At 43.1% G+C, this 13564-nt stretch overlaps 1 protein-coding gene across 1 annotated transcript; it reads left to right on the top strand.

Annotated features, from left to right (window-relative positions):
• The first annotated feature begins 445 nt into the window (after positions 1–445).
• Positions 446–9495, top strand: LOC142378818 (uncharacterized). Its single transcript, XM_075463721.1, has 2 exons — positions 446–829; positions 5556–9495. Exon 2 carries the CDS (start codon positions 6108–6110, stop codon positions 7956–7958), a length of 1851 nt encoding a protein of 616 aa, XP_075319836.1. The 5' UTR covers positions 446–829; positions 5556–6107; the 3' UTR covers positions 7959–9495.
• Positions 9496–13564: the final 4069 nt, after the last annotated feature.

The raw sequence follows: 13564 nt of genomic DNA on the forward strand, positions 1-13564 counted from the left end.
TGCACCTATTTCTTGTTTTCCCGTTAATCCATAAAGAAACATTCAATAAAAACGAAATAATACATTATTAATCCAAGTTATATAAAGTTATATAAATGGGGTTATATCATTTCTAGACATGAAGCATGGCTCTAGACCTTTGCTCAGTGCTGCTTTTCTCCCTTTCACACGCACAGAAAACAAATTAATTCAGGCTAAATGTTTCCAAAATGGTACCAAGGGGTACATCAAATGTCCTTCAGAGGCCACATGAGAATTAATTCAGTTTTCACTTCATTAGAGAGCAAACAGCCTGAAATACTGATGAATGAAAGTATAAAGGACCATGCTCTCATAACTGATTCGTCCTTTTGTTATAAAATTAACCACTCCCGTAAGAGAGATAGTGGGAGACGTAGGTGAAGATGAGGGATGAAGATGAGAACAAAAAGACAGGAGCTCATAACACTTCATGAGGGAGTACGAGACTCTCGCGCGGAGAGACAGGGGACAAAAAAAAACGTGACGAGGCAGCCTAAGAGCTGTTATGCAACCGCTGACCTACTAACACATATCTCTAGAAAGGAAGCCGGCGAAACTGGAGCAAAGTGTCCGGTAGCGCGCAACACGCAGGCAGCTCGAGCCAAAAGACAGAAACAGCATCCACCCGACCCAGTGACTCATCCGACACGGACCCGAGCGCCGACCAGGGAGCAGCAGAAAGTTTTTTCAGCCTTTTTTGGGAGGTTTCCTCTAAGAGGACAAGCAGAAGAAGAAGGAGAGACGAGAGCGAGACAGCTTTTGTGTCGGGAAAGCCTGAACATTTTTTCCTCCTCCAGGACAACGAAAGGTATGTTTTGACTGCAGCCGGCTGCTTTGTGTTTTCACCTCTCTAAATGCTCTTACACGCGCGTGTGTTTTTTCTCTATAGGTTTAAATAGATTTAAACATGTTTTAGCGAAGAGGACGTGATGCTCGTGGCGGGTTATTGTTCACATGGCGACTCTCTGCCCTGCCGGATAAACCCGCGTCAGTGCGTGACTTTGAGCCGCTTGCGGATCTTTTTTTTTTTTGTCACGTAACACACGGCACCCGCGTGGCAAATTTGCCACTTTGTTGCAGGGTTCTCGCGCTTATTTAATTTTATTTACTGTTTTCCGACTGAAGGACGCGGTTTAGCAGGTAAACACATATGTAGTCAATGTCAAGGGTAGGTAATATCCCTCATGGTGGTGTTTTCCAGGGAACAGAGACAGCTGCTGTGTTGTCTGCTCTATGCAGACACGGTACTATATCAGGTCCTGCACGTGGCATGCCGCTGTTCTTACCTACATGTTTAATGTAGGTCACTAGATTACTGTTGTTCCAGAGATATACATTTATTTGTCTGTTATTCTCAAGCAAACACAGGTCTGAATCAACGCCTCTTTTAGGATACAGATTAGTCTAAAGGCTATAATTGAAGGAACATAATAATAAATAATAATAAAAAAACACGTTGGTGTTTTTCTTTTTAATATATATATATTAATATTTGACAAATAGAAATGTTGAATTATCTTCCAGGGTTAAGCAACAATCTCCCCTGTGGTTGGGTTCATACTATAAAATAATAAATTGTCACCTTTCAAAGAGGAAACTGAACAAAATGTCTGGTGCGTATTTAGAGTGAGTAACTGGGCAGTTTCCCCTTCTTTGGTAAGGTGTGTTAAGTAAAGCACAGAGCTTTGCTTTGAGGGAGTTGGAGGGTATGACATAACGAGCAGCACACAGCAGGGAAAAGCAATAAACAGCAGCTGCCTCCTGGGACAGAGAAGCCTGTAATTGATTCCCGTTCACACCCTGCTCATTATTTGTATTTATATTAACTTCAAATTCTTATTTGCAAAGCAGATTTGTGGTAAACCTTTGCAGGGAACTTAGTCTTTGAAAGGCTTTCATCAGTGATGTAACACAGCTGCTCAATGTCTGCTGCTATTTTTAACCTGCTCCGTCGCTTTTCTGCACCAGAAAACTTGTAGCAGGGAACATCAAATGTGGCACCTTTTTTTTTTCTTCTTCTGTCTGATACAAAGCTTGTCTCGTAAGATCCAGGTGAGATCTCGGTATGACTTTGTTGTAAAGTTAGAACAACAAGTGAGCATCCAGGCTGTGATGCAATGCATGGACAATGGAAACCCTTGTCTGGCGAGGACAGGCACAGTCTTGGTGTGTCTGACGGCTGCCAGCCGGTCTGGTTTTAGAGTCTGCATAGCTCTGTCCCAGCCAACTCATTGAATATAGGTCAGACCTGAAACTGGGTGAGGAGAAGTATGTTGGTTTGCAGGGCAAGTGGTGAACTACTTTGACTTCTCTGGCTGTGGCTCTACAAGATTCATCGTTTTGCTCAGTTTTCCTGTTTAAGTGTCTGTTAGTCAAGTTTTTTTTTAACAGTTTTGACTTTCACCTATATTCTTTGTCAGCTCATTTGGACTTGTAGTATACTGCAGGAAATCAGATTTATTAGTAAAAGATACTGTGAATTTGGCCAAGGAAAGACCCAGATGCTTCCTTTTAAAATCTGTACTCTTTACCTCAGAGGCACAAGTGTGTAGTCGCGTATTTCTCTGGGTCGGTGTTCTAAGGCATGCTGTGTTGTAAGTCTCAGTGAGTGACCTGGAATGTCTGGATTCTTGTCTCCTAGTTTTGTTTGACACAAAGCCATGAGGTAAAATGGAGGCTCCTAGCTGGGGCCCCCTCCACGTGTGTGGTGTTGGATCATTTAAAAGATGGAGGAGGGGAAGAGGATGATGTGTGTTTTACTCACACTTGCCTCAGAGAGGGTTAGAGGTGAAGCATTCCTCTCTGAGCGGCAACTGTCTATGAACTGCTTCAGGGGTGTGTGTGTGTGTGTGTGTGTGTGGGGGGGGCATTGAGAAACAAACAGCTTACAGTTGCTGCAATGAATCATTTTTAATGGGAACTTATTGCACAAAGTGCCAGTTACACAATGCACCATGTCTCCTCTTTTTTTTTTCTTTATCATCTAGCGTCGGTCTCAGCTTTTGTTCAGAGCACAGCGTTCAAAGAGAGGACAGTGAAAATGGAGATTGCGGAACCTGTAGCTTCTGCAGCTATGTAATGGGCATGTGCTCCGCAACAAGAGAAATTCAGAGCACGTACACTACGAGCAACAACAGCAGCCCCTCCCCGCGCAGTCCAGAGAGAGCCTGTTAGTGAATTTGGCTGCAGAGATGGGTGTGTGCCATGACGTCAATGCCACTGCCTTATCTCACACTATAATTTTCCATCTGCCACCGATTCATATTGTAATGCGCTGAAAAAGGTGTCATGGGTTCTGCTGAGTGAACAGGAGATGGTGTAGCATGAAAATCGCTGGGGCTTTCATAACCTGATGTTTAGGCAGATGATGTATTCGAGTGCGTCTCTTAAGATTCTGTAAGATTCCTCTCATGTCCACAATTGAATCCCCCCCGTCACCCAATCCCTCTCCGCTTCCTCCCACCCTCACCTCTCCCTGTTCCTCTATTTTTAGACTGCACTCTTAATACTCTCCTGTCCCCCCTCCCTTGCAGTCCCACTGACCTATTTTTTGGTGCACCGTCAAAGACAGGAGGAGTGTTTACTGTTTCGCGTTGTTTCTAGGTCAGTGGGACAGCACAGACGTGTGCGTGCTTCCTTCCCGCCCGCCTTTGTTTCGCATTCCTCGTTCCCGTATGTCTTTATGACAATTATCCAGCAGGGGGGATATGTGGGGCGGGTGGGAGATGTGAGCCCACATTTTTCCACATCTTTGTGTGGTTGTGTTGAGGCCCCTTTGTGTTCAGTGTAGCTTCATACAAGAAGGACAAGAAATTTCAAGAACGGCGTGCCAAATTCTTAGTTTGCCTGAGTTATGACATAACAAGCAAGATTAGATTAACTTTGAAATTATTCAGAGCAGTTTTCAAGCTGTTTTGAGGTCACAATGTTTTTTCTTTAATGGGAGATTATGTAACAGGGTCACTGACTCTGAGGAAGCAGAGAAAGGTGTAATCTGTCTGGAGAGCGTAAAGGAGTTCAAACAGCTACATGGCACTGACTTAAAGTGGTGATATTGGAACAAAACACTGCAGCAGGGATAGATGCAAGTCAGTTTTGTGTAACCGTGGCACTTTAGTTTGAGTTCTGAGAGGGTTTTTACACCTTTGCCATCACTATTTCAATAAGATTCTTTGTTCTTATTATTTTCAAGGCTCCATTAACAGAGACTACAAAAACTTGGAGGTACTTGCTGTTTATTCAGCAATACCCTGGCATTTCTCTGCAGCTTTTCTTTCACAACTTACCCCTTTTCAAGGGTTTTAGTCTCTAAATGGAGCTCACGATTGTTTTGACAAGTAGCGCCCAACAGATGTGTTGTACGCTACGTGAAAACATTTGTCCTCAGCACCTCAGCCAGCACGGAGACAAAGAATTCCCGAGAGCATTCTTTGAGATCCAATCATTGCTGCTTGAATAACTTTAAGTCCTTTACATGGTGCCTCTTATTTTTTACTTCAGACAACTCAGTGTCCTATAAGCAGTAAGTGTGCTTCACTGAATCCAAATTCCAGAGTTCCTTTAAAAAAATGAGAAACACTTCTGATTAAAGCATTTTCTAATGATGAAAGGTCCTTTGTGCTCCGTTTAATTCCAGTGCAGTGAATGAAAAGCAACACCCCATCATTGTTACCACAGGCGTAGTTACTTAGATTATTACATTGCTCTGTGTGTTCATAAAAATCTGTTTTTGTGTCTGTAAGGTGCTCAGTGCAATGTGTTGTTAATTATTGCATATGAACTGTGTGATGCTGTGCAGTGAGAGAAATAAAGGAATGAGGGTTAAAAACAAGAGTTACTCTTGTTACATAACACTGGACTGCCAACAATGTCCGTCTGTGGTGCGTTTGGTATTGTTTTTAATTCTATGATGCAAGACGTGTTGGGTTAGAAAGGCTTCCTGTGGGGCTACGATCGTGACACCACAGGAAGGAAGCTCAGCAGCTTGTGGTGTTTTGTAATTTCAGACGGTGTGTTGCCTATTAGAGAAACTGTGAGAGAACCACCTCACCTCAAAAAGAAAAAAATAGAATTGCACATCACCTCTTTCTTCCTATAGTGTGCTGAAGCCACACCACTGTAACGTCCAGTTGTCCCTCCCTCAGTTCTTTGTTTGTCTCTGCAGAGCTTGCACTAGGTCACCCTGCTTTACTCCTCGTCATGTGACACAGCTCTGTTTTGCACAAAGAGCTCTGCAGCAGCAGCACATGCTTAGCCACAGCTACAGCACCATCTTCTCTTGTGTGTCTTGCTGTTCAGACTCAGACAAATCTGACCTCTTTTTCTCAGAGATTTTCAGACAAAATGGAAAAACATTAAGCTTTTGGAGTTACGCCATATATTTTTGGTACAGTTGAAAAGGAAAAAACACATTTTACCACCGTAGAAATCTAATTTGACCGTGCTTATCTGTAAATGAATACTACAATGACCTGCAGTGACTTTACAGCAAATCTAATTCTCTCTCTGTCTCTGTTCTCTTTCCTCTCTCACAGTAACCCAGTTAGCGGTCAACAAACAGCGCCACTGAAGCTGAATCCTCAAGGAGCCCTGAAGTAGACGCACTGACCTACATCCTGTGTAAGACACTGCAGGAATCAGGGCAGTGGCCTGACAGGCATCCCAGCTCTGCTGAAGATTGACGAAGAGGCCAATAAACACAGTCACCTCCAGCATAACTCCACAGAGTGTTGAGCTATTTGCAGAGGCAGCTGAAAGACCCTTCAATATACAAAATTGTTTATTTTTTCTTTTAATTTTTCAAAACACTACTTCAATGTCTGAGGTTTTTGTGGAGTTCCACCTCTTTTTAATCTTCCTGGCTAATATGGACACTTGAACGTTTTGATCTTGAAAGATAAGTAACGGAAATCAATGAGGCTATCCTTTCGAGGAGCACAAATACCTCATCTGGAAGTTTTTGCTGATCCTGCGACATAGGTCAAACATCTCACCAACAAAGCAGAAGGCTCACAGTTTTACATCTTTTCCCTACCCCCCTTTGCCCTTTGCTAGGGTCATACTCTAGCCCCCAACTGGAGAAAAAAATGGAAAGTCTCAGTATACACATCCCATCTACCAGCAACAAAAATGCCATGCAAGTAGACACCTTCTACGACGACAGCCTCCCATCCCCTCTTCCTGAAGACGAAGAACGGATCGGTCGCCAGGGTAAAGGCGCCAAGGCCAATGTTGCCTCCCGTCGCAAGCGAGAGTTCATTTCCGATGAGAAGAAAGATGCTTCCTACTGGGAAAAACGGAGGAAGAACAACGAGGCAGCCAAGCGATCAAGGGAAAAGCGTCGCCTCAATGATATGGTGTTGGAGAACCGGGTCATGGCACTGAACGAGGAGAACGTGCGTCTAAAGACGGAGCTCCTTCAGCTAAAGTTGCGCTTTGGTCTCATCAGCACGGCCTCCTACATGGAGAAAAGTCAGCAGATCTCCAACAGTATTGCTGATGCGAATACTGGGAGCAGCACCAGTGGCACCCCAAACACCTACCTCTCAAGTAGTGGTTACTCCAGTGCGTCCCAGGTGATGCTGAATTCTGACTCATCAGAAACTGAACAGTCAGTCCGTGGTGAGCGCCACTCAATGCTCCACAAGTACTCTCCACGGGGCTCAGTGTCTGACATGTCTGACGGCTCCTCCAGAGACAGCCCCGAACCCATCAGCTACACCATAAAGAAGGAGTCCTCAAGCATGGAGATGGCCGGACTGGAAAACAACACGATTACTAATAGGATCCCTAATGGGATACCCAATGGAATTCCAACTGGGAATTACCAGGGCAACCACCCAACACTAGTTTCTACTCACCAGCAAAATGCCCCGTTGGCTGAAAGTGCGAGAGACTTCCAGCATCATCAACAGCAGCAGCATCACATGGAAACCTCCAGTCCCGCCCCTCAGGCCACGTCCGCACAGAGGAGTGTCATCTTGTACCGCTCCAGCAGCGGCTGTTACCCCATGGAGAGCCAGAGGTCAGAGGACCAGCAGTCCCAGCAGAGCAGACTGCCTCAGCATGGCCAGCACACTGTACCTTCCAAGTTCTCTGACTGCTCAGTGACCATCTCCGAGGTCGCTGAGAAGCTACAGAGGACAAAGACCATGGACTCACCACAGTATGAATACACTAACAGTCATCTCGAGTCTGCAGAGGAGCTGCAGCAAAGGTATAATCACAATGCCCAACAATCACATGACAACCTCCATCACTGCGGTTACCAGGCTCAGGAGAGCAGCCTTCATCACACTGAGAGCCACCAGAACCCCTTCACGACTGATCTTATGCACAGTGAGGAGGCCAAGTCCTCCTTCACACAGCACAACGGCTACCTCAACACACTGGACGAAGAGCCCCCGGTTCTCACCTATGAGGGAGGCCCCCGAGTGGACAGTTTCTATCAAGAGAACTCTTCTGCTAAAGACACTTCCTCAAGCGATGGAGACCCTCGTAGTTCTGATAAGGAGGGCTCCACAGATGACGAGTCCCCCTCCTCGTCCTCCTCAGACATCAGCAGCTACCGCCAGAAGATGGAGGGAGCCGCTAGTTTGCACGGCGAGTGTCAAGCCGAGGTCAAAGGCACTGCTCTGCCCCACAAGCTCCGCCTCAAATACAGAGCTCTGTCCAACGGGACAGCTGGAGCTCAGTTCGAGGGACTGATCAGCACCTCTATGTCCCCCTCTCCCACTTTACCCCAACACCCTTACTTGGCTCTGCCCAGCAACCCTCACAGCAGCCAGGCCAACGGAGAATGCAGAGAGGCGGAGAATGACACTGAGTATGTGGAAGAAGCCAAATCTCAAATGAATGACAGTATGGAGGCTAAAAAGGACAGGGGGAAAAAGGGGTCAGGCAGTGTGAGAGTCGGGCGCAATAAGAGGCGAGATTAGGACAAACGGGAGCAGCTTGAGTGTTTTCCTGTCATCTGCAGGGGACAAACTCTTATAACTTTGACTCACATCGGCACCTTGTAAGACGGAGCAGAACCTGTGATCTGTGTGAGGTGTATTTAGGATGTGATGGCACCATCAAGTTCCACTGTGTCACCCATACCCCCTTCTCTCCTACCTCCCACACGTCCCTCTAACTACAATAACAGACTGAGGGATGCAACAAGATAAAACTCTCCAGAACTGGAGTTTGGGACATTTCCCTTGAGGAAGATTGAATTACCCAATTATTCATTTTTGTAATTTGCCTTAGTGGCTGGTCAGTGTTCATTGTGGCATTACAGGAGCATTCCTTTTTACCAAAGACACACATATTTCCTTTACTGTTTCCCTTTTTTTGGCAGAGTTACATTCTTCCTCCCCCCTCTTCCTCACCGTTCACCCTGTTAAACGCCGGCACACGAGTCCTCTTCACTCCTGAAGCACTTAGATTGTATAATACTGTGACATATAAATTTACATATATTGAATATATATTTTAAGAAAAAAATTGTCAAAAACAATTAAAAAAAAAAATAAAGCGGGGGGGATGCAGGAGTTACAAGTTTGATGTTTTGAAATGCCTTGTACAGTCCCCATTTGTTTAGAAAAAAAGCCTCAAAAAGATTTTTTCTTTAACGAAAGCTCTGAGCCACAACTTGTAAAAGGAAAAGAAAGGTACAGCTTTTGTTTTGTTTTTTTTAGATCGGGCTCCTTGTTTGTGCTCTTTGACACTCAAAGCGGTCAATGCCAGTTATTTGCATATCAGTCAAGGCAACGCAGTCACACGTGGCTGTTTATTTAAAACTTGACAAGCACAAGGCGAGTTTTGTTTGCCAGTCGATAAATAAAATCAGTAGAAGGCAAAAATTATCTTAACAGATAAAATGTCTCTCCAGTCGCAACCAGCAAAGCTGCTCTCTTTTCAAAAGGTGCCTCTTTATTGTGTTGTTCCTCGTCCCCACGTTGGCAAATGTCTTCACGACCCCTCCCTTCTCTGCACTGATTTGTTTTAGATACAGTAGCTGCAGTAAATCACACATTATGTAAAACTTTCACTTCCTGGTGCCTGCCTCCAGCCACTATGTATAAATGTAAAGTTGTCTCTCTTTCTTGTATACTGCTGTCATTATTTTATTATTATTTTATTGATATTTTCTATTATATTCGTTATTTTGGCTATTAAGTGTATTTTTTCTGTCATCCTGTTGTCTCTTTTTGCTCTGTGCTCTTCCTGGTTGTGCTGTGTATTTATCCATGCTACTTTTTGCCCCAGTCACCATTTGTATTCTGTGTTAATGTATAACCTGTCTTCTGCCGAAAGAATTTTCCGAAAATGTAAAAGTTAAGAAAAAAAAAAAAAGGATAAGGCTTATCCTGAGGTGATTATGTATTGCTATAATTCACATGGATATGCAAATTGTTCTGAGAACATACAGTTTTAATTGTGAAAGATTGAAGATGGATGTGGGGGTGAAATAAAAGGTTGTTCAATTTATTCATGACTCTTTTGAACTTTTTGAGCCACAAACTAGACCAATGAGCCGATTTTCAGGTCTACCAGTACAGCTCACACACAACCGTCACGATGACATCGTCATTTAATAACCGCAAACCTTTCCTGAAATGACGAACTCAAACTGTATGAAGCCACAGCATGGGAGGGGCCTGTTGGCTACACTTTACCTCCGAATACAAGCACGATATATTTATACACACTGCCCCATATCACAGATGGGAGCAAAATAAACCACTAAGCTCATATTACCCAAACACCCTGCCTGCTCTCAAGAGTGCATTAAAATGGGGATGAAATATTACATCAACTTAATGAAATATTCATATTTGAATTTCTGAATAAACTGGCTACGAGTTGGAAAAGCAAAATTAATTCATACAAATCTAAAAGCCAAATTTGACAACATGAAAGATGAGGAAACGAGGATCACAGTTTATATACAAAGTTAAGAGAAGCTGGAGCAACTTATCAGTATAACTTTCAATAGAAAATAAAATGACAGTATCTAATTCTACAGTATGTGCTTTCTGTGAGTTGTTGTGGAATAAATGTAAAAGAATATAAATAAATAATAGCTCAAATCTTCACAGCTGGCAGCTGTTTTTACTTTACTTGTGGTGCTTTGGACAGAGTGGAGCATTTATAAGTTAATGAGCCAATTATTACCTCAAAGTTCAAATTTTTAAAAATAAAAAAAAAAGAGTTTATTAAAATAGCACCAATCATAACTAAAGTAACCTCAAGGCACTTTAAAGTGAAGTGGTTTTAATTATTTGTAATTAAATTATAATCCAATTAAATTAACTGAAAGCCAAATGAGTCTAATTCGTATAATATTGGGGATGAGAGGCTATTAACAGAAAGGCAGGGAAACCTGTTGATAAAGAGAAACAAGTTAATGACAACATTTATGTCATATGTATATAGAGAGTAAAAGAGAGCAAAGTGAGGATAGATGCATCATAGGAAGTCTTCCAGGAGTGTGGGCCTGTAGTTGCATTATAATAGTTACGATTCCCAGAGACCTTTTCAATATCAATACACTTTCGAATATTTGTTTTCTGTTTCTGGTGTTCGAGATTTACACAAACAAGGGCTTCACAGGATGTGTTTTTCTTTAAGAAATTAAAGAAAGTTAAAAAAAAAAAAAGAACAAAGTAGAATCAAAAGCAGAGGGTGAACAGTGAATGAGCCAGCCCCCGTCTGACCACACTGATTAGGGAGCAATGGCTGCTGGAAAAAGCTGCACGCTGCTGTTATGGGTTACATAAGACACACCTTCACTTGCTCCTGCAGTGCATCCTGCTTCCTTCATCCACTGCTCATTTCTGATGCTCAGGTGCCTAATTAACACACTTTGATCAGCAAACAGGTGCATAGGGTTTTTCTTACCTTCACACTTTAATGAGCATTAATGACCCTGTTCTAGGTTCACTGGTTGAACGTCATTCAGGACCTTCATTTCTCACTTAAACACAGTTGTAAATTTGGTCTTTGTTAAAGTTCTTTTTTTTTTCCTGCTTCAAAGACACTTCAATTGCTAACTAATATGTCCAGTCCCTTCACAGGTGTTTTTGTAACATGGTAATCAGCTTCATTCAGGTCACCTGTCACTGGTTTTAAGGCTGTGGCTGATTGGTGTCAGTTTAACAAGGAAACTGGAGCTGTTTATTGAAGTGATGACATGTCAGTTTTGTTTTATCAGTACAGCTCGTTCTAGTTCCTGATAATAGACAAAAGTAAACAATTAAAATGAATGAATATTGCATTGCAATGTGGTCAAGTCAAAGAGCTGTTTAAACGAACAAAAACAATAACAGGCAGAATCAGTTTACAGTGTCCCAACTTAAAGAATGCTCAAACCACATGCTAGGCAGTGTTGCCTAACATGAGTTATTCCACATGAGTAAAGTGATAAGTTCTTACTTTCTATATCTGGTGTTGTCCAGAATTGCATAATATCACAAAGCAGTGCTTTGGAGGTTGTGTATGAAGAAATAAAAAAAAAAGAAGAACAAAAATCAAGCAAAAACAAGTTACACAAGTGTCTCAGGATAACAACTGCGTCAGACTGTGAGTGCTGAATGAGCCAGCCCCCGTCCAGCCGTGCTGATAATGGAACAATAGCTGCTGGGAACAGCAGGTTGGCTTGAGCAGAGCGGGCCGCTGTTACGGGTTACATAAGAGACACGACAGGAAGGAGAGCCTGTCATCTGCAGAGGTGTTGCATGTTCAAAGACAAACCCAACTTTCTTGAAAATCTCAGGGCTCTAGTTTGAAAATCTCAACAAGGAAGGGAGGAACCCCCTCCACCCCCCAAAAAAAACAAAAACTTAAGAAGATGCTTTCATACTCAGAGCCTCTCATTGCACAACAACATGAAGCACATCCAGAGCAGCACTCTCAGTCTCATGTCTCAATTTCAGATTAATGGATGACGGATGTGCGTGTGTGGAAGCAGCTGACCACAAACAGACCTGCTGTTTCTCATCAGTAATATGAAACTCCTTTGTGTTTTCACTTCTGCTCGCCACACCAACCAACAGCCAGGTATAACAAGGTGACATTCCTGAGGAAACCGCAGTGCTTTGTGCTGCACCCTCTGTCTTTCATTTTCTCTCTGACACCTTTCCCCTCCCTCCCATCCCTCCCGCACTCTTTCTCACTCATTCCGCTTATTTTCCAGCCCATCTTCGAGGTCTACAAGCTGCTTTATGTTGTGCTGAGGCTTGTGAAAACAGGCCAGGAGCATGAAAGTAGGTCAGTGAGGAGGGTTGGGAGAGGATGGAGGAGAGGGGAGAGTAGCGAGAGAGAAAGAGGGGTTATTCAGAGTGGAGAGAATGAGAGACAGGGGGGACAGAAGGGGGGGAGGAGAGGAGGGTTACATCACATCCCTCCACTAAGTAAACTTGGGTAAACTACTCAGAAAGAAGCTCTCTGCCTGCGGGAGCAGGTCAGTAGCACACACTGGCTGATTGATTCCCCCAAGCTAACATGATTACGTTTTAGAACTCTGCGTAACATTTTCACTTGACTGCAGATCACCAATTTTATCACCTTTAGCGCAACAACAAACAGCCGTTTAGGTACTTTTTGTGTAATATGGAAACATTAACTTCTTAGTTCATTACATAAATGGAATTTGAATGTAGGGATATTTTTAAAATTGTGACAAATGGCTCTTCTAAGTGGAGCAGCAGAGGATCTGGCAGTAATTTATGACTTGCATATAAAACTCTAAACGATTTGTGTTGACCTAATTTGAGTTTTCCCTCACATATCTCAAAGTAACTAAGCAGTGGAGGTGTGACCCAGGAAGGCAACTTCCTCATATATAAAGAAGTTAATGAAAGGTCATAGTGTGGAGTGTGTTAGTGTGTGTAAAAATATAGAGTGAGGGGGGGTTGTTGGCTTTGTGCTGCCTGCGGTGATCAGCAGCCTTCACTGGTTATGTAACCGAGATGTTGCAGTATGTAGGTCAGCTGCACAGGGAGAGGCAGCGATGGGGTATGGGGAATGAAGCTGAGGAGTGTGTGAGTCCTTTCAGCCACTTGTCCGCACACAGAGGATGTGCTTTTTTAAATCATGGTGAGCAGATGTCAGATACCATTAGTCACTGCTGAAATCTCCACTTAATGACCTGAAATCTGAACAGCGAGAAGAGGAAATCATCAGAAGATGGGTGCTGCAGAAACCTGTTGTGCGACGAAGCCGAACGCTGCCAAATTTAAACATTAACTTAGTAAATGTTTACTTTTCACATTCCGGCCCCCATTAACTTTGGATTAGTTTGTGTCTTATGGGGTGTGTTGAAAACGTTTGATGGCGTTCAGTTTCAATTCAGTTCAAACATTGTTAATTACATTACACAGAGAGTCCAGGAAAAGTTTGAGTTTAATTATGAGTGTTCTGGACCTGTTGTGCTGTGTTTATTGGCCATCAAAGTTAAGATAAAAATAATCAGGATTACACAAAGAAGGGACAGAGTTAAAGAATAAATAACTCTGGAATGCAGCCCAATTCATTATTGAATAATTCCCAGTCCCTC

Source organism: Odontesthes bonariensis, chromosome 4 (assembly GCF_027942865.1).
Source record: "Odontesthes bonariensis isolate fOdoBon6 chromosome 4, fOdoBon6.hap1, whole genome shotgun sequence".
NCBI lineage: Eukaryota > Metazoa > Chordata > Actinopteri > Atheriniformes > Atherinopsidae > Odontesthes > Odontesthes bonariensis.